Here is a 24,432-nt window from a genome sequence, read left to right as displayed (position 1 = left end):
CCTGAGTTGGGACATTCTCTCCCCTTTTCCCCAGCTCTCAGTCTAGAATGTACACCATCATCTCTCCTGACTCAGGCCTTCAGGCTCAATCTCACCACCAGCCTTCCTTGGTCCCCAGTTCACGGGAGATGGTGTGACTGCTCAGCTTCCAAAAGCACATGAGCCAATTCTTCAAATTAAATTCTGTGTATCTGTTTCTCTCTCTCTGCCTCTCAAAGACAGAAATGCGTTTAAGATAATAATCTAAATTGATAAAATGTAGTGAATGCCTGCCTGGGATTCCCTCTCCACCATGGCGTAACTGACTGCCGGCCTGGCCGGAAGTCCCCGTCTATGTCATGTGGGTGGGGCTGACCAGTGTACATAGGACCCAGACCTGTTTACTCTTCAACTAAGCTCCCGAAGATGTATTTTTCCACTAGGACTGCTATGATGCTGAGGAACCCTTAAACTTTGTTTGCTGCCATGGGAAAGAAAGCTGGCTGAAAGACAGAGACCCACAGCTTTCCAATACCACAGCTGATCGCCTGCATGCACCTGTGCCTGAAGCGGTTTCACTCCTTGATTCTTCAGTTCCCTGAGTCACTGAACTCTCTTTTGTTTCCTCTTTCACTTCTCCAAATGAAAGAGTCTTGATGGATTCGCGAACACATTATTTAAACATCAGTTTGTAAAGCTAGTGAATGGGGGCTGGTGATGTGGGCCAGTAGGTAGAGTCACTGGTTGCAATGTCAGCATCCCATATGTGTGTTGGTTCAAGTCCTGGCTTCTCCACTTCTGATCCAGCTCCCTGCTAATGCACATAGGAAAGCAGCAGAGGATAGCCCAACTGCTTGGGCCCCTGTACCCATGTGGGAGACCCAGAAGAAGCTCCTGGCTTCAGTCTGACCCAGCGCCAGCTGTTGCCACCATCTGGGGGAGTGAACCAGGGATAGAAGGTCACTCTCTCCGGCTCGCTCGCGCTCACTCGCTCGCTCGCTCTCTCTCTCTCTCCCTCTCTCATACTGCCTTTCAAATAAATAAAATACATCTTTAAAAATGAATGAAATCCTGTCTTTAAAATAATACCAAAAAACAAGCCTGATGAATGAATTCTACATCCATAACCTATGGGCAAACAAAATGATAAACTTTACCACTCTTTAAAGCTTCTCCATTTCATCTTCCTTTTCTTAACACATGGGTTTTTTTCTCTACTTGGCTGTCTTGTCAAGTGGCAAACAGTAAATACAACAGGACCACATGATTCGATGCCCATTGTGCCAAGGCATTCACACCACACCAGAAAAGAAATATCCCATTCAAAAGTCACCCCAGAGATGGTTTCAGATTTTATGTTGCCATGGACTGGGTTCTGTGGGAAGCTAAGCAGTCTGTATTCCCAATGAGAATACTGCTGGGCATGGCTATGATTTCTCTGTAGAGGGGAGGGGAGGCAGGGAGAACAGTGTGTAATACATTTAGACACAGTGACCATCAAAATTAGAATGAAACATCTAGATCAGTCCGTTTTGCTCGGCTGTGATACAACCAAGCCACACACTTCAAATTCCATTACAGAGCCCCGAAGGGAGCCAGAGGCAGAGCGTGGGCTCTGTCTGCCTCCTCTTCCTTTGGTGACTTCTCTGCCCTGCCTTGCTCTGCACGGTTGCAGCTGTTGTTTCTCAGCAATAACTACAGCCCCTTCTCATGCTTGCCCTGCATGCAGCTGTGCAAACAGGCTGCAACACACCCCGCCCATACCCCAAGTGAAAGCAGCCTCCTGTGCTTTGAAGAGATGCAACAAGTAAAAGGCTTAATAAGAATACACAACACCATTCGTGACTTCTGCTGTCACAGAAGTGAAGAAGTGAAGAAGAAGCCCATTCCATTTCTCCCTCATCCTTATTCATTCACCAACTAGGTGAATTACACTCTCTCTGTGCCAGATGTTCTCATAGGTGATAAGAATAAGACGCGGGCTCCATCTTTAACAGGTTCACCATTCAGCAGAGAAAATAGCTAGAAACAAGATGGAGAAGTACAGTAAAGATATGTGCAAGGTATTGTCAGATAAAAAGAAAAGTCAGGAGAGATGTCTTAGAGAAATAGATATGTACAGTGTCAGGAAAGCTATTTTGGTGCTTTTGAAAGTTGGGGAAAGGAGAGATGATTCACAAAAATTAAGGGAGAAAACAAGTGTGTGATTAGTTAATAAGTGAATTTTAGAAGCAATAGTTACCACAGGAGTTTTAAGAAGCAGAGCCACAGTGACAGAGCTATGATATATGCTTAACGCTTATCATCTTTTTTTAATCCATTCATCAAATAAAGTGGATTTTAGAAGAAATCTGGATGAAGATTTCTCTTAGGCAGGTAAACTGTCTAAGATTAAACAAGTCAGAAATGTTAAAGACAGAATGCAAAACTGTATCATCTTAAGTCTTCGATTTCTAAGCCAGTACCCTGGCTGTCATGTCTTGAGCCAACACTGAAAACTCAAACAGTGAAAGAGGAAATCCTTCAGACCCTGGCAGGGAGCGTATTTTGTCAACCATGTTAGAGACTTGAGTCATAAACTTAAATGACTCTTAGATCATATTTAAGATCCTGCCCAGAAAGGGACCTTACAAACAATCCTATAACTCAAACATCAACCAAGTTTTCTCACCAAGCTGAGACCTAAGAAGGAAATGAAATATGATCATGATTCTTTGCCTCCCAATAAATCTTCCTGCCCATTATAGGAAAACAGAGCAGGTGCATCAGCCTTGCTAAGGCAACAGATGCTGACAGCCCAGAACCAGCACAGCTCCTTGTGCTGTAGGCCCCTGGCTGACAACCCTGCTGTAAAGTATTCGCATCACAAGATCATCAAACCTACAACATCTTGAATGCTCTCTCTCTAGATTACACCTTGCTAATTCATCCACCTGAGCTACATCACATAACTTCACAACGATGAGACCAATCCAACTGGCCAGATTGTTAGGAACGTACTCAGAGGAAGAAAAGGTGAAGATCCAAAATGATTCCCTACTGGAAAAGAAACTTCGGAATCCTTGGACTCCTATCTACTCGGTACTCACTGACTGCAGTACCACTAATATTATATATCTGGTACACAGCAGTGGTCAATAAATACATGTTGAATGAATGAATGAGTAAATGAATGAATGAACCTCTCACCCTGTCTTCCTAGAATTGCTTAACTAATTGTAAAATTGGTTTAAGTTCATAGTAATAACCAAAAAAAAAAAAACTATGAAAAAGCAAAAAAAAAAAATGCACAAAGGAAAGTACACCTAAGAGTATTTCAGTTAAGGCAACCGGCCAAGATCCCAAGAGAACAGCTTAAATATATAAATTTAAAATGGTGATTTGGGCTTAACAATAGGGAGGCCAATTCTGACCCCTGAGACAACTGAACAATGCCAGTTATAGTTATTTATCCTCTCGGGGGTCACGGAGCAACGTTGTGAGATTGGTGATTTAAATGCTCCACGCTCACAGCAGGAGTGAGGAAAGCAAGAGTCCCTTCCAGACTGGTCCTTGCTGCGACTACCTAAGCTCTGTTACAGGCAACTCCAGTGTCACTTCCTACCCTCCCCGGTTGCTGTTCATTTTGTATATGAGCCAAATCGCCCTCTACCAACCTTCTCTTGAAGCTTTTCCCTCTTAAATTTGTTTTCAAAGCTTACTCATTTTTATCTTATCGAAGTAGAAGGCTGAATTCTTTTAAGGTTTCAACAACAAAGATTATCTCTAGGTTTAAGAAGTGGCTCATCAAGGGATCCCAACTCTGTTTCCACCAGATTAAATCTCCCTCAGGTTTTGCTACAGAAGCCTCCCAGGTGCTAATGTATTCCCACCAGCAACATAGACACCACACACACACATACACATACACGTGTGCACAACACTTAAACACACAGATCTCACATACACACACACATATATTCACACACTCCCACTCACACACTCACATAACACACACATTAACATTCACATACACTCATACTACCACTCACACACTCAGACTCTCACATGCACACTCACATTCACATACACTCATGAATTCTCACACATACACACACACACACACATACACACTCATAATCACTCAGACTCTTCCTGAAAAAGAGATGAAAAGAGCCTTTCCTAGATACATTATTAAAAGAGGAAAATGTCTTGCTTCATCAAACATTGGTAAGGGAGAAAAAGGCTATTTTGAAACAATTTGCATGGAATGCAGCACTGTGGTAAGTAAGGTTAAATATAGTAAGGAGTTAATAGTTAAAGATAGTAAGGAGTTAATAGTGTTTATTGCTAGGTGGTGAATTACAGGTGATTTTTATTTTTTTCCTTACGCCTCTCTAAATAGGCCAAAGTTTCAAACAATGTACTTGACTTCCCCTTTCATTTAGAAAAATAAAAAATTAAATTCTGATTTTTATCACTTTTCTAGCTTCCATTAAATGCAAGATAAGCGGGAGTTGTTTTTTTGATTTTACTAAAATCAAGATATGTTAAGAGCTACAACATGCTTTTTAAAAGATATTGACGATGTTTTCTGACTTGATCACACAGGCTGGCAGCTTCCAAAGCCCTGTCCTTTTCCACAGTTTCCCAAGGCCTTCTCTGCCCCAAAGGCCTGCAGTGATGTCAGAGCACACTCGGGGAATTCTTGCCTCTCCCTACCCTGCCCTGCCTCCAGGTGGCAGGGGCCGCCCTACTTTCCATTACCTGTGAGCTCATCCCAAAGGCTTTCTCCCAACTGCTGCCAAGAACTAGATGCCTTTTTGCCTTGATGCTCACCCAGGACTTCCCACTCAGTGCCTCCAGGGACCAAGTGTCAAGGTCAAGCCTCCCTTCCTCCACAGAGATCCCACAAGGAATGAGCTCATCCTTCCAAGCCACCTCACCTCTGCATACGAGGACTGGCCTGGTCTATCTCAGACGCAACCACAAGACAGTGGACGGTGGGTTTCACGGCATGCTCCAGGAACTCATGGGGGTTGCCAAGGCCCTAGCAGAGAATCTTAAAGATCAAAATTATATTCAGAGTAGTACGGACACTCCATGTTTCTTTTTTACTCTCAGTCTTCTGTGGGGTCTCCAGAGGTTGCAAAAGATTGAACACAGTAGCATATATGAGAATCTCAGCAACTTCTAATAAGTTAGATATTAAAGAGATTTGCAAAAAATGGAAAACAATGCTATTCTCACTATTTTTTGGTTATGTAAGATACAGTTTTTTTCATTTTAAATGTTAACCAGGGGTGGGTGTATTAGTATCATTACACTTAATAAATTAAATAAACATTTTAAATTTTATCAACATTAATTTCTAGTTTTATTTTATTAAATATTAATTTATAGTTTCTGATATTGATAAATATTATAGCTATAAATCACATATACTAAGGCTCTTTGGGGCCCACAATAATTTTTGCAAGTACTAATGAGTCTTCAGAACAAAAAGTTTGAGAATCTAGCACACAACAATGACAAAGCCCCCATATGCCACTTAACCAAAGAGCTTCTGAACTGGGACCAGCGCTGTGGTGCTGTGGGTTAACGCCTGGCCTATAGCGCCGGCATCACATATGGGCACTGGTTTGAGACCCAGCTGTTCCACTTCCAATCCAGCTCTCTGCTATGGCCTGGGATAGCAGTAGAAGATAGCCTAAGTCCTTGGGCCCCTGTGCCCACATGAGAGACCTGGAGGAACTCCTGGCTCTTGGCTTTGGATCAGCTTAGCTACAGCCTTTGTGGCCATCTGGGGAGTGAACTAGCAGATGGAAGACCTCTCTCTCTCTGCTTCTGCCTCTCTGTAACTCTGCCTTTCAAATAAATACATAAATCGTGAAAAAAAAAAAGATAGGTTTATTTGGGTATAAAAAGAATTATGAAACCCATGTGTAGTTTTTTCATAATACATATTTCCTGTGAACTTTCAGAAATTCCCTCATATTGCTTCACTTACCCCTTCCTCTCCAGACTCCTGGACCCAAGGTATTCGTTTAACACTTAGGGAGTGCTTCCTGGTGTGACTATTTGCTCATGAAATAGACGACTCTTTAATAAGGTCATAACTTCTACAAAGATTGGACTTCTTCCTTTCTATACCTTCTTCAACTTCCTACAAGGCTTTAGACACGTTTTATTCAGTGTATAAACATTCACTACTTTGGTAGATTAAGGAAAGGGGGTGGATAAAGCTAAATGAGACACTATCAACAGTATGAATATACTTTTGAGAACTATGAATCAACAACTTGAGAGTCGTGTATCAGGATCTCGGAAGAACCAAGTTTCACAATCACAAGTTCTTCTGCTCATCCTATGAACTTTCCCAGAATCATCGTGGTATGGTGCTTCCACTGCTAGTAACCTAATACTGGCACCAGGTTTTCCAAGTTGCCCTAGAAAGTACAGCTATATGCTATGAAGGAAATTCAAGTATAAGTGATTGAGAAATCACGTAAAATTGAGAAAATCAAGTAACAAAAAATTCACTACATCCTTCTACTCAGACAACATATAGGTTAAACTTTAACACATCACTTCTTTAATGCTATTTTCAAAATTCATGTGTCTGCATCAAAGAAAAGAATCATTGGTTAATCTCTATTTATATGAGCCACTAGATTGACCTAACTAACCTAGTTGTGTTGTTATAAAATTTATTGTACATAAGATTTTCTTTTAAAAAATATTTATTTATTTATTTGAAAGTCTTGGTTACAGACAGAGAGGGACACACACACACAGAGAGAGAGAGAGAGAGAGAGAGAGAGAGATCTTCTATCCGCTGGTCCACCATCTAGATGGCTGCAATGGCCAGGGCTGAGCCATGCCTAAGCCAGGAGCCAGGAGCCAGGAGCCAGGAGCCAGGAGCTTCTTTCAGGTCTCCCACAAGAGTGGCAGGGGCCCAAGTACTTGGGCCATCTTCCCCTGCTTTCTCCACCTAGATCTGAAGTGGAGTAGCCAAGACGTGAACCAGCGTCCATATGGGATGCAGCATTGCAGAGAGCAGCTTTACCTGCTGCACAATATTCACTCTTTCTTTCAATATTTATTTGCATGATAGAAAGAAAGTATGTGTGGAAGAAGGAGTTCGGGAGAGATTGCTCCCATATGCTGCTTCACTCCCCAGTGCCTAGCCCAAAGCTGAAGTCAAGAATGCAATCCAGGTCTCCCACATGAGTGATAAGAATCCAATCACAGCTGCCTCCTAGGGTCTGCACTAGCAGTAAACTAGAGGCAGAAGCTAAAGCCAGAAACAGAACCCAGGACACTGATATGGGACATGGATATGTTAACCTATATCTTAACCACTAGGCCAAATGCCCATTCAACAGGCTACAGTTATTTATCAAGCACTTATTCATTCAACAAATATTTCCTGAATACCATCTCTATGCTAGATTCTGCCAGTCCTCCACCTTAGAAATTTTCCATACTTCTCCAGACAGGGTTCAGATAAAAGCATAAACAACGGCAGCATACCCTGGTAAGTGCTAGGTAAGAGCCTTGAATGGGAAGCCAGTGTAATTAACCCAGGTTAAAATCAAAGGCTTCCTGGGGAAAGCAACATCTAAAAATCAGATGTAAAGGAACAAGAGAAATAAGGGTGGAGAAATAGAGGAGTGGGAGCAGAGGCTGCAGGGTCACAAACAGCTGGGCAAGAAATTGAGAATTAATTCTGACAGTAATGGGAAGCTATCGAGGACGGCGACTGGGTCAGTTTTGCACATTAGAAATAGAAGTCTGGCAGAAATGTGAAGGATGGGGAGAAACACCAGGCAAAACTGGATGCAGAAGGCGATAGCAGCAACACCGTGAACATTTTTTGAGCAGTAACAGCACACCAGACGCAAAGCAGAAGGGCTAGACATGCGATCTGACTTCACCCCCACACACACAATCCCATGAAGTAGGTACACATTTTCCTCATTACTCGAAGAGGATCCTGGGATTTATAAAGATTAAATGGAAGTTACTATAGCAGGACTCAAGTGCAGTAGATATCATGGGAGTAGGCTAGAAGGTGGGAGAAGAGTAAGGAGAGAGACAGAAGTCAGGAATACTATCCGGTTTTTCAGCTTAGGTCAGCCAGCAAATGGTGATCCTTATCAACGATACAGGCAAAACAGGATTAGCCAAAGTGCTGATGGAGAAAGGGATGGAGTTGAGTTCTATCTGAAACAGGCTTGGATCTGTTGAACTGGGGAGGAGGTAAGAGTAGACATCAACAAGCAGCTGGGTGTGCAAGGCTGAATTTCAAGGAAGAAATCTGAACCAAGCCAACTCATAGAGAAAACATCTTCAAAAAGCTAGCCACGATCAGAGTGCAGGTTGAATTTGCACGAAGTGTAGAAAATTAAAAGAAAGCAGGCTTGAGACGGAACCTAGAAGGACAGTAATATTTAAAGAATGAGCAAAGGAACTTGAAACGGAGCAGCCTGGGAGAGGGGATAAACAGCAGATACAGCTGCAAGCTGTACAAGGAAAGCAGGGTGTAATCAACACCTTCAAAGTTAACCAAGAGGTAAGGCCGTAGACACTCCCATTGTATTTAACTATTGTTTAAAAGGTACTCAGTGACCTTGAGTAGAATAATTTCAAGGAAGTGGTGGGAGCAGCTGGATCACAAGATGAGAAGTGACTGGGAAGTGAGAAAATAGAACAAGCATTCTTATACTTCCACAGTCCAATTACACACAGAACGGGAGGCACCAAGTCCGTGGGACTCTCAGGGGATTCACAGTGCACTAGACTCATTAAAATACATCTGCTTTAAATCAGCACAGAGGAAAGAACCAAGCATTCCAAATTGAAATGTCTCATCTCTCATACAAATGTGAACACTCGGTCTGAATTTTTCCAAACGATTGATTTGTGCCTCAGTTTCTAGGGAACCTAATATGTCCTAATTTCTCTTGCAGAGTTTTGTTCTGAGTATCAAATATCACTAATCAGGAAATAACTTTGTAAGGTTGGAAAATGGTTTGTAAGAGGAATTAATATCAGACTTTAAAATTTAACCTGATTATTGCAGGAAGACCTTCAGAAGGAGAAAAAAAATTTCCTTCCTCCTTCAAACGATTGTCCAGTTTCTAGCAGCTTCATGAAACTGGCATCCATTCTACCTTGATATCCAGGCCCGCAGCTTTTTGGAAAACATAAGCCAGCCCTCTGTGGAATGACATTCTTCATCTTGCAAAGCAACAGTGCGTGGAGCACAGGTAATTCCTGGCACCCGGAGCGGAACCCTTCCGCTACCACTTGTGAGTTACTTAACCTATCTACCCCTGGGACTTCTCATGGGAATAGCAAGAACAGTTACTCTGTGGGGTTAGGATGACAAATGCAATTTCGTATGAGAAAGCACTGAGCGCAATGCCTGGCACACAAGAAACACTCCATAAAAGTTAGCTATTGTTCTTATTAAGACAGGACCTGCTTCCTCTGCTACTGCGAATGCCCTGCCCGTGCCATGAGCCCAGGACTAGGGACAGAGCCAGTGTCTAACTCTTCTCATTAATATGTGGAAATGTGGTGACCAAAGGATGCACCTAAATTGTGAGGACTCTGTTCCTAAAGAAACTGTAGAGCACCATGATTTCATATTCAAACTCAATTCCCAAGTCTCTGGATGTCACACATCTCTTCACAAAGGAGTCTGCTGAGTAGCACATGTGATCAGTTATGATGTGTTACCCAGTCAGAATACACCTACCAATGTTATTTTCACACGAAATTTGAACTAACCTTCTCTTTCCATGACCCTGTAGAGACACAACTCTCCTCCCAGTTACACCAAAATGGCCCCTGTTCTCTTTCCAGCTAACAGGGCTCAGCAAACAAGGAGGGTCCTGGCTATTTGGCTTTCAAAACACATGAAGGTTTACGTATATTCAGAAATAAACCTAAATTTAAAATCATAATGCTGTCAATTTCAAGAAGTATAATATAGACTCCCCACCATTCACATTTCAGTAATGATATAAATTTTGGACCAAAATAACAAAACAGAGCCAACTATTAAATATAGCTTAGAAGTTCTCTACAGAGAAGAGAATAATTTCTATGTGCACTGAAATACTCAAATTATTGTATTAGTCTCTATACCTACGGGTTAAGTTGTCTGGAATTTATTACCAGTGCTTGACGAAAGGGAAACAGAAGCATATGTTAAAAGCTTCCACTGAGGTGAGAATCACCATGGAAACTAGGACTTAAACCAGCATCACTAAACTGATTTATTTCTCAATGAACTTTTTATTTAATTCATTCTTTCTGTCTTTTTATAGCTTTGCTTTCTTGGGTAAGTTGATTGACCCTAAGGTGTTCAGGTCAATTTTGCTAGGGATAATATAGCTACAAAAAGTACATAAGTTTTGTGATAATAACTGGGTTCTGAGCACATAATTTGAGCCAGGGTAAGTGGTTTACATACACTGTCTTTTTAATTATTTGTTAATCAAAGTAATACAGGTAATGAAAAATATTACATTTTATTGAGTTAGTACATGTAAACTAAATTTATAAGTGCACGGAATACAGCAAATGTTCCGTCAGTGTAATCATTCAGCTTATATACATACATTTTTTTTTTTTGACAGGCAGAATTAGACAGTGAGAGAGAGAGACAGAGAGAAAGGTCTTCCTTCCATTGGTTCACCCCCAAAATGGCCCCTATGGCCAGTGCGCTGCACCGATCCGAAGCCAGGAGCCAGGTGCTTCCTCCCGGTCTCCCATGCAGGTACAGGGCCCAAGCACTTAGGCCATCCTCCACTGCCCTCCCGGGCCACAGCAGAGAGTTGGACTGGAAGAGGAGCAACCAGGACACAATCTGGCGCCCCAACCAGGACTAGAACCCGGGGTGCCGGTGCCGCAGGTGGAAGATTAGCATAGTGAGCTGCAGTGCCGGCCTCTGCTTATATTTTAGTTCAAACAACCATCCCATGTGTAAGGCCCATTTCTTCACCCCACAGATGAGGAAACTAAGAATGAACAGTCATGTTACTTGTCCATGACTCCCCAACTAACAAGTGACAGAATTAAAATTTCAGCCCAAGTGGGTCTGACTGCAGAGGCAAAATCATTCACCATTATGCTGTACTCTCTATTTGTGGTTAAAGATCTAAGAAACTCACTAAGTAAACTGATGACAATTCTGCGTTATTTTTTAACTCAGTTCACAGAACTAAATCCTTAGAGGCCTTATCAATGCTCACTTGATTTTTTTTCTCCAACTACTCAGTTAGGTATTAAATGAAAAAGTCGAGGTGTTAAATATTTGGACTTTGAAGGCATCATTCTACTTTTCAGGTTAACACCTTTGATCTCAATTCACAGATTTTTGTTTTTGTTCTTAAACTTCAGGCCAAGAGAAACAACAGAGGATCTTTGGAAACAGACAGAAACCAAATTAAACAAGGCTCCATTCTGAAGGTTTTCAAGGTTCCCAAATCCCATCATCACACAGGTAATTCAATGATAGTTTCACTTCCTTATAAAGCAAATCTCAAGTCTCAGAAAACCCATTTGGCAACTGAAACAGACAACTGGGAATAGTTTGAGAATAAATTAATTAGCTTCAATTACCAGCAGGAATCTACTGTTATTTGGAGAAGGAAATGGGAAAACTCTGAAAACAGCATAGTTACTAAGGTTGTCTAAAATCTAGTAACATTCTCTCTCTTTCCTTTACTATGTTGTATTGTAAATGATCCTAACTCTGGCTGTTTTTACTCAAAGGTGCACACCCCTTGAGGAAACATCACCCTGAATACAAATAACTTGCAAAGTCTTACTGCCAGGCACTAGGGGTTGCTTTTATTTTCCCTGTGGAATGTCCACAATTCTCAACCTCAGGCTTTACTTTCCACTTCTCTTTGTATTCCCATTTTCCTACCCTAACTCCTACTGCCACAAAAAGAAATTGATAATGCAAAGAATTCAGTAGTATGTTAAATTTAAAAGCAACCCCTTGAAACTATAGCCTCAGTAGAAAAGCAATGGGTATTTATGATGTTGAAACTAAATCCCTGTTCCTCAAAAACTCCCAACATGGTTATAATCAGGAAACAGAAATACAGCCTGAACCATGGAAACCATGACACAGGCAAAATCCCACCCAGGGACCCTACTTTCTGCATCTAGACCAATTGAGGAAAGGAGTTTACCTCCCCCTCTCCTGGTGAGTGCAGGAGAAAGTTAGAACTCCCTCCTGAGCCCAATGTCTTGCCTATATGCCTATAGACAGAGTTAGGGACTTTGTTAAAGTACTCAGCTTCCCTACTCCCCCATCCTTGCATCAACTCATTCCCCAGCACCTACACACCAACCTCTTTCTCCAGTGTAGAGCAGTCAGGAATTTGGTTATTTCACAGGTATGTTAAAGTATGATTTCCATGCTAAACCGCCAGAAGAGAGAAAGAACTCATTGGCAGAAAATTCCAGAGTGATAATTAGACTGAAAGTTTTCCCACTATACATAGGAAGGCACTTCAAAGAGTTCATGGAAAATGGAAATAAAACATGTTATTTTTCATGCAGACAACTTCAAAACCCACACATGATTTTTTACATAATATGCACTTTCCACGAACTTTTTGAAGACCCTTCCTATGTACTAATTTTGAATTTTTGCACCAAAATAAATACATTTTTTAATTCCATTTTGCATAAATTTTTCAAGATACCTGTGTAGTTGTTTTCCTCGCATACAAACTCTTTCTAGAGACAAGAGGACTACTGTTGCTTAATACATAATCTCTGGTAGGCAAAAAGTATCATATAATAAATAAAAAATAGGGAGCTGTGGAGTAGTGGGCAAAGCTTCTGCCTGCAGTGCCAGGATCCCATATGGGCACTGGTTCATATCCCAACTGCTTCACTTCCAATGCAGCTCCCTGTTAATGCACCTGGGAAAGCAGAGGAAGATGGCCCCAGTACTTGGGCCCCTGCATCCAAGTGGGAGACCTGGAAGAAACTCCAGGCTCCTGGCTTCAGATTGGCCCCGCTCCAGCCAATGAAGCCATTTGGAGAGTGAACCAGCAGATGGAAGACCTCTGTGTCTCTGTCTCTCTCCCTCTGCTTCTCTGTAACTCTGTCTCTCAAATAAATAAGTCTCTTAAAAAAAAAAGAAATAAAAAAATAAAACTTCATCCTATTAAAGAGAATGTTTACAACTCCCAGGAAAACCATCTTGTAATTAACAGTGCAAAGACATTTGGTAGAAAAATATATTCAATCAATTTGTAATTTAAAAAAAACAAACCAGGTAGGCAAAATTGACTGACTTGTATCTCTTTCAGGAGGCATTTCCAAGCCAAAATGACTCTCAGCCTATATTCACTTGGCAATCATACATGAACTTGTGATGCCTTCCAGTGGTTGCTTCAGGGATTACTGTAGTGTTGCCTTGCATGCTTGCTTCGCACAGGTTTCCATCTTATGTCCTAACGCTATCAAAAGGTCTCTGAGGACAAGGACCAGTCACTGTAGCCATTGCAGCCGAGCAAGGTGCCAGACAAGTATTCAACCATTAGTAACCTCTGTCTGGTTTACAGCATCTGAGGTAATGGTCTCTGTGGGTAGGGAAATACTGCTTCCTAGACTATAACGACAGTACAGTATTTAAGACTGCTCTTACTTCGTGACATCGGTCCAGCTGCTAAACTTCTCTGTGCTACATTTTTTTTGTGCATAAAATTTAGGTAATAATGGGACTTTTTCCCCCCTAGATTGATTTATTAAATACCATAGAACAACTGGATAAAAAGGTATGTCATATAATAATCGATTCATAAATCTTAGCTCTAATTATTTACATTATATACAAAAAGGTCCATGTGACTCAGAATAGTAGTTAAGTGTGCAAATGTGGGAGTTAAATTGAAAACAATTTTGTCGCTCCCCCTCTTCGTGGAGGAACGACACTAAACCCTGCCTAGGCTTCATATCCGAGTCACGGCACCATTATGTCGCTCTCCCTCTTCGTGGAGGAACGACACAGGACCCTGCGCTGTTCTTCTGTCTGCTCGGCCCTCCCCGGGTTTGCTGCTGGTCCTTCCCAGGTTGGCTGCTGGTCCTTCCCGGGTTGGCTGCTGGTCCTTCCCGGGTTGGCTACCATCCCTTCCACCTCCGTGGAAGGGCGGTTCCCCCTGCCACATTCCCCACTTCCGCGGGGGAGCGGCACACCGCCGGCCGGCTCTCTCGGGGGCTGCACAGGTGTTCCCCTTAGATGTTCCTGGTGCATGCCGTCTCTCTCCTCCTTTATAGTCCTCTTCCACCAATCCCAACTCTGCTACCCACACGCCGAGTACGCTGCTCTCCTCCAATCAGGAGCAGGTCCCACAGTTTATTGGTTGAACTGGAGGCAGCTGTGTAGAAGCTGTTTCCCTTCTCAGCGCCATATTGTGGGAGAGCAGATGCATAGAATAAGTCTTAACTCCAGTAACTTAGTCTAGTCCGAGTTGCTCCCCACAAATTTAAAGTGTTTTCCTATATGGATTCCAATCACACCTGATATCAAAGCAAATTAATCGCTTGACATTACAGTCAAATCAAGCATGAGTGTCCTTATTAACCCCAAACCCTGAAACACAATCAACACACTGTATACAGCCTGCATGAGAGTAATAGATCGACTGGAACAAGGCTATTGTCTTAGAAGTTTCTTGACTAGAAACCCAAGCACAACCTCACCCTGCTGACTCAGCCTTCCAGTTACTCACCTGAACCATCAGGCTGGAACACATTCCTACTAGGTTAACCCTCAGCGTTTCTCAGCACATAAAGGCAAAAAAAAAAAAAAAAAAAGAAAAAAGAAAAAAGGAAAAAAAGCAGATTCTCTTTATCTCCTCTGTCCATAGTCAGTGCTTCCAAGAACCTCCCTTGTCTACTCTGTTATTGCCCCATCTCATAAAAAAAGATTCAATAGCTGACAACAAACAATACACACACACATACACACACACACACATATCATCTGTTTGCTATACACCACCAGCCTGGCGACCCATGAATAGGGGCCAAAAGTTCCCTCACTGCCTCTCCCTCTGGCATAACAAGGCCAGAAGAAAATGAAGGAGAAGATCAAATAATACCTAAATGACTGCCAGGGGTAAAAGGTTGAAGGAGGGGCCTGCGCTCATGGCCTAGCAGGTAAAACCGCTGCCTGAGTGCCGGCATCCCATAGGGGCACAGGTTCAAGACCCGGCTGCTCCACTTCCAATCCTGGGAAGGCAGTGAAAGATGGCTCAAGTTCTTGGGCCCCTGTACCCATGTGGGAGACCTGGAAGAAGCTTCTGGCTCCTGGCTTTGGATTGGCCCAGGTCTGGCCACTGTGGCCATTTGGGGAGTGAACCAGCGGATGGAAGACCTCCCTCTCTTGCTCTGCCTCTGCCTCTCTGTAGCTCTTTCAAATAAATAAATAAATCTTAAAAAAAGAAAGGCTGAAGGATATAACATCTGTTCTGGGGGTCTTCTGCATACCCTTGGTCCATGCCTGCTCTTTCAGAAGGTTCTGGAGGCAGTTTTATTTTACCTTCTGATTGTCTCCCGGTTTAAGTGGTCATCACAACCCATGCAGTCTACTGCAGCTGCCTCCCTAGCTTCATTCGTGACCCACTCTACCACGTTCCACACTCCCATGTCAGATTAATTTTATGAAAACACAAGTCTGATAGCATCCCACATTTGTGATTCTTAAATTAGCCCTAAATCATTCAATTGTTCATTATGGCTATGTATGTATATGTTATACTTCCTCTAATAAACCATCAAGTCATATGAGCCCCAAATGATCTCACTCATCTTAAACAATCTTCATTCATTTATTCAAAGATTTATTTCATGAATACATGGTATGACCCAGGCACCACACTACTCCCAAGATAGATGAGTCAGGCCATTGTCTTCAACTTGTTTAAAATCTTTTGGGGATGGAGAGGGAGGCAGCCAGAGGTATAGCCATGTAAATAAAAAATTGCAATACAGAGGCCAGTGCCGTAGCGTAGTAGGCTAAGCCTCTGCAGTAGTGCCTGCAACTCATATAGGCACCACTTCGTATCCCAGCTACTCCTCTTCTGACCCAGCTCTCTGCTTATGGCCTGGGAAAACAGTAGAGGATGCACCTGTGTGGGAGACCCAGCAGAAACTCCTGGCTCCTACCCTCAGATTGGCCCCAATTCCAGCCATTGCAACCACTTGGGGAGTGAATCAGCGGACAGTAGACCTTTCTCTCTGTCTCTCCCCCCTCTATCTATAATTCTACCTCTTAAACAAATAAAATCTTTTTTTAAAAAAAGAAAATTTTAATACATATAAAATCATTTGCATATTATAATGTGATTACAGTATATATAAGATTATGTTATATTGATTACACAGGCACCAATTAATACAGGGTCACTAAAAGGGACTCCTGCTAAACTTTTGAGAGGGTCAATTCTTCTGCAAAGAAATCATGCCTGCACTGTTTCCTGAGCATAGCAGGTACATATGGAGAAGCAGATACCATAAACAGTCCGGGAAGACTGCATCAGTGGCACAAGGTGAGGTTTGAGAATAATACAGGAACCAGATCATAAACAGGCTATTAAGCCACATGAGTGTTTGACGTTTATCTTCAAGGGACTGGACTGTTCTAACGAGATGAGTGATAATGATCACAGCTGTACTTTGTCCATCCTAAACAGAGTATGGCAGTAATTCAAAATATCTTCTGGACACATGAATAAAGTGACATAAGTATAATAAAAATATTTCAGTAATTCAGAAAATAGAGAGATAAATGAATCAGGACTGGCTGTGATGTCCCACAAGTGTTTTATGGCAAGTTTTAATTGGGTTTTATTAAAATACAAAGTTTGATAGCTAAAAGAACAACACTCCAGGGACCAGTGCTGTGGTGCAGCAGGTTAACAACCTGGTCTGAAGCACTGGGATCCCATATGGCACCAGCTGCTCTTCTTCTGATCCAGCTCTCTGCTGTGGCCTGGGATAGCAGTAGATGATGGCCCAAGTCCTTGGGCCCCTGCACCCATGTGGGAGACCTGGAAAAGGCTCCTGGCTCCTGGCTTTGGATTGGTGCAGCTGCAGCCGTTGCGGCCATCTGGGGAGTTAACCAATGGATGGAAGACCTTTCTCTCTGTCTCTACCTCTCTCTATAACTCTTTCAAATAAATTAAAAAAAAAAAAAAACTTTTTAAAAAAACACTCCAGTCAGAGGCATGAAGGGTTCAAGAAAAATAATGACCTAAAATTGGGTAAGCAAAATTGTGCAGAAAATGAATTAATGGAAGAACAAATAGCTTCATTGGTGGGTACCAGGTCTGGAAAGGCAGGATGGCACAGGGGCAACAGCACCTTGAATGGCAGGCTCAGGATTTAGACTTTGCCAGTGAAAAGATGGTTTATGCAATTTTTCAAAGAAGAGAATACTTGGGAGCAGGCGCTGTGGCACAGCGGGTAAAGCTACTACCTGCAACACCAGCATCCCATATGGGCGTTGGTTTGAGTCCCGGCTGCTTCACTTCCAATTCAGCTCCCTGCTAATGGCCTGAGAAAGGCAGCAGAAGATGGCCCAAGTGTTTGGGCCCCTGCCACCCATGGGAGAGAACCTAGTTCCTGGCTTCAGTCTGGTTCAGCCCTAGCCATTGAAGCCATCTGGGACGTGAACCAAAAGATGAAAGATTCCTCTCTCTCCCCCTTCCCTCCCTTTCTCTCTCTCTCTCTCTCTCCCTCTCTTTCTTTCCTTCTCTCTGATGTTCAAATGATTAAAGTCATTGAGAGAGAGAGAGGAAGAGAGAGAACTGTTGCTTTAGGAATACTTAAATTGTGAAAGGTTTAAAACAAGACTCTGGCAACCAAATAATAGTAGGCATGTGAAAGAAAAAAATATATAATGCAGGAGATGGGCTGCAAGATCATTTTTCAAAAGAGTTAGGAGGAAAGACAAACAAAAGTTGAAGGTTGAGTGAGTGTCAGCATGACACAAAGGTCACTTCTCACTTCCACCTACCACTCACTCCCACACATCCGGCACCCCACAAGCATTCCTTCAAGCCTGGTTGTCTGAATGGAGGCATTCCCAACAGCTTACTGGGAAAATCTGGAGAATGATGTTCTTTGCTTTTACAAGAATTTTTACCCAGTGTCTTATCATAAGAACTTGGAAGGAAGCTTTTGAGAAGACAATGTGAAGGAAAGGGAACATTTGGAGAATGAGAAAGGACTATCTGAACAAGCCAAAGGCGGCCATGGGGCCATTCTTAAATTCCCTAGATCGTTAACCCAGAGGTAGTCAGACATGGGGGCCCTGTGTATTCTAGGAACCCCAGTGAATAGATCAGGCCTCTACACACCCTTGGGGCCCCAGAGATCCACTTGGTTAAAAGGGTTCCCTCTTCTCTGTTGTTTGGGTTACCTGTTATACTTACTCTTTGTACCCTCAGCAGCTATAAGAAGAAAAAGGAAAACTGAATTGTTCTATTGTCTCAAGTTTGAACTTAGACCATTTTGGTTTCCCAAAGCAACAAGTTAATAAATAGTACCTAGGATTGCTTAAAAATATATTAGAAAAATCTTATAAAATTGCCTAACCTCCAGAGTTCAGTTAGTCTTTCACCTGAGAGAAGCAAAAGAACACTGTCCTTTGTAGGTACATCTTCTGGAACGTCCTTGAAATTTCTGGCCCATAAAAATAAATCTTATTTTCTTAACCTTTTTTAATGTAAGAAAAATCAAACAGAACATTGTTTATTCTACTCTGTTCCAAGTGAGGAAACGGAAGGTGCATTCTTTAAGGTATGGAGACACTAACAGCCTTAAATTTTACTCCACATTGTTTGATGACATATTGGACCATACATGAATGCTTTGGCTCAAGTCCACCAATTACCAGCAAATTAATGCATTCTTCTAGGTTGGCTTTTCATTTGTCATCATTTAACCCATGATTGTTGTTTTCATTAGGATATTTTAGAACATCAAATAGACGTTTATTAAAGCCTGATTACGTGGTAAGTTTTCCTTGACTGCCCTTTTGTTCCAAGACAATTATGGGCGTCTTCCTGTCTCTTTTTGATGCCCACAAAGGCCATTATGAGGGTGGTTAAATATGTAAACCTAAGAATGAGAAACAGGTATAACATACATATAATTTCCTATTGCAACATCCTATCTGTTAATAAACTGAGAATCATACTGCTAGTAAATGTACCAATTTGTTTAAATAATTTAGGCATGTTTTTCATTGTCTTTGCAAGAGTGGCTTGGGGGTCTTCTGCCCTTTTAAAATTCTACAACACTTCCAGTCCGCAAGATAAGGTGATCATTTACGTCAAAACAGCCAGTATGTGGGCTACAGATACGCAGCTTCAAGTCCCTCTGCATCTCAGCAAGCACATGACTACACCTACCCAGATGTACTGGAGTCAGCTCAGCTGTTTCCCTTACTTGAAAAGAAGAGAATGGAACTAGCCAGAAAAAACTTGGGAAGTTACTTGAATTTTTTCTGAAACATCAATATAATACATGGACACTGTAATTTTTTCAATGTATCCTTTCTCAGACATTAAATGAAATATAATACTATGATCAGAACCAGAACTCCAAACAGTTTACTATAGAACATGCATAAGAGGACTGCAAGACCCTTCCAGCTCAAAGAGAGATCACCTCTGATATCCCATGGACTACTGTACATTTTAATTGACATAAGATATCATTATATCTACCTATAACATTAGCCAAAAGAATTATCTGATTAAATTTTCCTGAACTGTATTCCAAAGTCAGATCCCTTGGGAAATGCCCAGTTTCCAAGAGTGGAGTACAGTTTGGAGTACTTCACAAACATCTGGGATGACAACACCTTTGTGTAACAAATTAACATTGCCCAAAGTGACAAACAATATGGAACATACTGCATTCTGCTATTCAACACCAGTTATCAATGGCTAAGGAGAAGAAGGGGGGAAATCAGAGCACTGAGTTAGGTGAGTTTTCCAAAGGGTGGTTTGGGTAGATTGAAGAAACCACAGTTGTCTACTTTGCAATTTCAAGAAATGTCCAATCATAGAACATTATGGAAATACTAAGAAATCTCTATCTTCCTGTTTTGAAATTTGACTTTTATGTCTACCCACAGATAGGATCCTTAATTGCTCCTAGACAGTCTGATTGCCCTTGAGTCCAAGGTATAGCCAAATGCCTAGATAACGCTAGGTATATGTAAGAGAATGTATTTTTTTCTTTGAATAATTACTAAAATCAAACACGTGACCTGACTGATGATCAAAAACTAACCCTCTAAACCCAGTCTGCCACAGACTTGGGCTCAACGCTGCCTCGGATTCCCCATCCAGACAAGAGGCCCTTCTGTCCTACACGCGTCAGGTAACGTATACGCGAGCCAGCAGGACATTATGTCTTGTTTTAAATAGCGGTTGTTACCCACCAGGGTTAGCTGTTAACCGGAATAGCACGCAATTTCTTCTTCTTGCTGACTTTGTAGGAAGCCTGGAAGCCACAATCTTTCAGGGAAGATTTAAGTACATGGCTCCTAGCTAAAAAGCTGTTTCAGTGGCTTCCCGCCCTCAACAACTTCATAAACTTTCCTCTAACAATCAACACCACAAGCGCCTGGCCTCTCCACTCACTAAGCATAAAACGCAAATTTTGTGAGATTCCATGAACACCAGTCCAGTCTGGTGAAAACCAAGCAACCAAGCGACAGGAAGCACCTGATTCAAGTCTTTCTCCTGCACTTGTCCCAAATAACAGCGATTCACAAACAAGAGGAACACCCACAGCGCAGCAAGGCCGCGGACCTTACCTGGTTAAAGTGCAGCGGGCCAGGCTCCGGGGCGCCCTCACCAGGGGCGGCTCCCAGCTCCTCCAGCAGGCGCCCAAGCTGCTCCGGCGACAGGCTCCCATTTGCGCCGAACAGGCTCAGCACATCCTCACTGAAGTCCAGCCCAGGCCCTTCGGCCGCCCCTCCAATGCCTGTGGCCGCCAGCAGCAGGAGGCTGGCCACTGCCTCTCCGGGAGCCATCCTGGCCGGGGCTGCCCCCCACCCCCGAGTTCCTGCTTCGGGCTGACGCGCACTGGGTCGTGCGCGGGCGCAGCGGGGGCCGAGCCCTAGGGCGCACGGGTCAGGCGGCGGTGCTTGTCGGAGTCAGCCGTGGCGCGGGGCACCCCTGGTCCTCCACCGCCTTCCACACAGCAGCAGCTCGCGACCTTCGGGGCATTGAAGTGACAGCGCGGCAGGGGAGTGATAGGCAGAGTGGGCCCACCCCCACCCTGGGGGCCTCCTGGAGAACCTGAGATAAAGGGGACAAAGGGGGACAGAGATAAAGGCCACTGGGCCACCAGCTGGCCAGTCCCAGGAGCACTGCCGGAGCCTTCGGACGGCGGACCGGGCATGGGGCCAGCTGCCCCGGAGCCGGGTTTGCAAAAGCCCCAGGATTTGCTTACTGTGTGATGACACGTGCTCCTCCCGGATGTGAAGCGGCAAGCCACGCCACTGCTTAGGAAGAGCTAAAAGCACACTAGGGGCAGCTCCCCGCCGCCCCTTCCTGTCTCCACACTGCGTTCCTTCCGCAGCACACTTAGGAGCAGGGAGACGCGCGGACTCCTAGCAGCTGCAGCAAGCGGCCCCTCGGGAGGCCGGGGGTTTGGGCGTCTGGATGAGACTCACCCCCTTGTCCCCGGATCTCTTTGGGCTTGGCAAGTGACTGGCAGGGACTCCCTAGCCTCTCACCTTTTCTGTTTCTGACTCTCCTCTGGTGCGGCTTTCTCTGTGGGTCTAACTGGGGTCAACAGCGCCCCCCACAACTTGCTTGCTCTTGCTCTTGCCCTTGCTCTCCCCCTCTCTGCCCCTCTCTTTCTCTCTCCTCTTTTTCCCCTCACCCTCCGTCTTTCTCTCTCTGCTCCTTTATCTCTTGCAAGTCCGCTGTGCAACTCCTGCGCCCGGCCCTTGCGCCCTTTGCAGATAAGGGGAGGAGGGCGGGTCCACGCCTCCGCAGCCTGTGGGGACACAGTACCCGGGGCGCACCAAGCCTGCCCCCTTTGGCCGCGCAGCTCCCTCCCAGCCTCAGCCGCTCACTTCCCACCATCACCACAAGGGTTACCTTCATGTCGGGGTCCCGAGCCCCCTTTGTGGATCTAGGTGAAGATCCGCCTTTTTGTTACCTTGCTGAGTCGAGCTTCCTGTATAGAGTCTGGTGCTGGTCCCATTATCTAAGAGATTAACAGGAACTGCCTTTTAGTCTGGCTTCTTAAAAATCAGAGAAAGAGGAAACCAAATCTGTGGCCTGGGGGCCAGCTAAGCTGACCCAGCACTGCCCAGGGAAGGCTTTTCCTGACCCCGCTCAGGATATCCGCTGATCAGAAGCAATGTTTATTTGTTCCAATGAGGGTTCAAGACAAGCTGGCTTAGGTGTGAGGTCAACAGGTTTATGTAATGCGAATGCAGTGTTTGGGAACAAAGGTTGTGTCTGGTAGATAAATTGTCCAAAAAAATAAAAAAAAAAAAAAATAGAACGGTGCTCTGCTTTCCATGGCTAAGGACAACTGGAATGCAAAGTGCTGTTCTTGACTTCTGTGGGGTGAGTACCCAGCCTTGCTACAGCAGCACATTGAAGAGACACTCAGTCCAGACACGGACACTGGAAAGAGGAAGTGGTCTCCTTCTCCCGGGAGGAATGTAAACGCCACAGAGATGAGGAGGGAAGATTCCAGAAGGATGGGATCTGGTTGGCACAACGGAGAAGTTAGACCCGGGGGAAGGAGGGCGACCTGTAGAGCAGTAGCTAAAATATCCTCAGTGTACAGGGAGGAGGGCAGCCAGCCAGGTAAGAGTCCAAGGGGGGAAGTGTGGAATTAGTGGGGAGGAGTTGGCAGCAGATAGAGATTTCATATAAGGAAAATCATTAGGTAAGCAAATATATTAATGATTATAGGCACCAGTTTTCTCACTGTCAGGAAAGGGAGTGCAAATATGGAGAGGGAGAAAGGTAGGGTGAGCTTCGTGCTGTTGGGTTGGAATTGGAGACATCAGTGTGTATGAGTGATTTCCAGGATGGGAACAGGATCATTGAGTTTTGTTGTTGTTGTTGTTGTTGTGTTGTTGTTGTTTTTGGTTTTTTTTTTTGTTGTTGTTGTTGTTGTTGTTTTACAGGCAGAGTAGACAGTGAGAGAGAGAGAGACAGAGAGAAAGGTCTTCCTTTGCCATTGGTTCACCCTCCAATGGCCGCTGCAGCCGGCGTGCTGCGCTGATCCGATGGCAGGAGCCAGGTACTTATCCTGGTCTCCCATGGGGTGCAGGGCCCAAGCACTTGGGCCATCCTCTACTGCACTCCCAGGCCACAGCAGAGAGCTAGCCTGGAAGAGGGGCAACCAGGACAGAATCCGGCACCCCGACTGGGACTAGAACCTGGTGTGCTGGCGCCGCAAGGCGGAGGATTAGCCTAGTGAGCCAGGGCGCCCGCCGGGAACAGGATCATAAATAATGCTTGGCTCCGTCTGCGGAGAAGGCTGAGAACAACACCAGCATAACAGCCCTGAGAATGGCCAGGGCACAGAACTTGGCCTGCACATACTATTCTCTACTGAACTGGGCCAGGACTCCCTGAAAAGAGGCTGATTCCAGTACTGGGAAGGCAAAAATCAGGATAAATCTGAAATAAAGCCAGGAAATGGTCAAAGAATGTAGGAAGTACACATTAAATTATTCTGGGGAAATAAAGCTTCGCATCAGCAAACTGTGTCTCTCAGATGGCTCGGGAGGAAAAGATTGTGTTACTGTACTTGCAGTTTTTGTCTAGGATGCCAGCATCCCATGTCAGAGCATGGGTTCTTATGCTGGCTGCTCTGCTTCAGGCTAAAGTGCCTGGGAAGGCAGCAGAGGTTAGCCCAAAACTTGGACCCCTGCCACACACATAGGAAACCCAACTAGAGTTCCTGATTCTTGGTTTGGGCCTGGCACAGCCTTGGCTGTTATGAGTGTTTGCAGAGTGAACCAGCAAATGGAAGATCTCTCTCTCTCCCTCTCTCTCTTCCTCATTCTCTCTGTTGCTCTGGCTTTTAATATGTAAGTAAATCTTTTCAAAATAGCAAAAATAAAAATTAAACAGAATATTAAGAAGGGAAGAAGAAAGGTTTGCACAAGCAAATATATTGAAAACTAGCATTTTGCTAAAATGCAAACTTGTTAATTTTAATCATTACACATTTTCAGCATTTACATCAGTCTATGCTGCCTGGAAATACAAGAATGGAAAAGTACACCTTATTTTATCTCTAAGAAGCCAGTAGTTACAGGTTAGAGAGAAGTGAGAGGACTGTTGTGGCAGTTTTAGGGGTTGCAGTGGAGAGAGATGGGAGCACCTAGGTCTGTAGATGACAGTGAGCAAATAATTCAGA

General features: G+C 43.8%; 1 protein-coding gene and 1 long non-coding RNA gene across 11 annotated transcripts in view; one reads left to right on the top strand and one right to left on the bottom strand.

Moving 5' to 3' along the window:
• The window catches only part of SLC39A8 (solute carrier family 39 member 8), an 83,027-nt gene extending 60,670 nt beyond the window's left edge, over positions 1-22,357 (bottom strand). The window contains exons 1-2 of one of the 8 annotated variants that reach the window (XM_008267560.5): positions 22,140-22,355; positions 20,843-21,329 (exon numbers count right to left, since the gene is read on the bottom strand). In XM_008267560.5, the coding sequence (XP_008265782.1) occupies positions 20,843-21,061 (219 nt within the window). In that variant the 5' untranslated portion in view covers positions 21,062-21,329; positions 22,140-22,355. The other 7 variants (XM_008267559.5, XM_008267558.5, XM_051820145.3 and 4 more) reach the window with 7 other exon arrangements.
• Positions 22,358-22,548: 191 nt separating this feature from the next.
• Positions 22,549-24,432, top strand: part of LOC103350741 (uncharacterized) — a 28,534-nt gene continuing 26,650 nt past the window's right edge. For all 3 annotated transcript variants that reach the window (XR_016212378.1, XR_007909427.3, XR_016212379.1), the window contains exon 1: positions 22,549-22,616. This is a non-coding gene — a long non-coding RNA (uncharacterized LOC103350741). The remainder of the gene's footprint in view (positions 22,617-24,432) is intronic.

Source organism: Oryctolagus cuniculus, chromosome 8 (assembly GCF_051225735.1).
Source record: "Oryctolagus cuniculus isolate XC-2025 breed Fujian yellow rabbit chromosome 8, ASM5122573v1, whole genome shotgun sequence".
Taxonomy (NCBI): domain Eukaryota; kingdom Metazoa; phylum Chordata; class Mammalia; order Lagomorpha; family Leporidae; genus Oryctolagus; species Oryctolagus cuniculus.
This window is presented reverse-complemented; position numbering and strand designations above follow the sequence as displayed.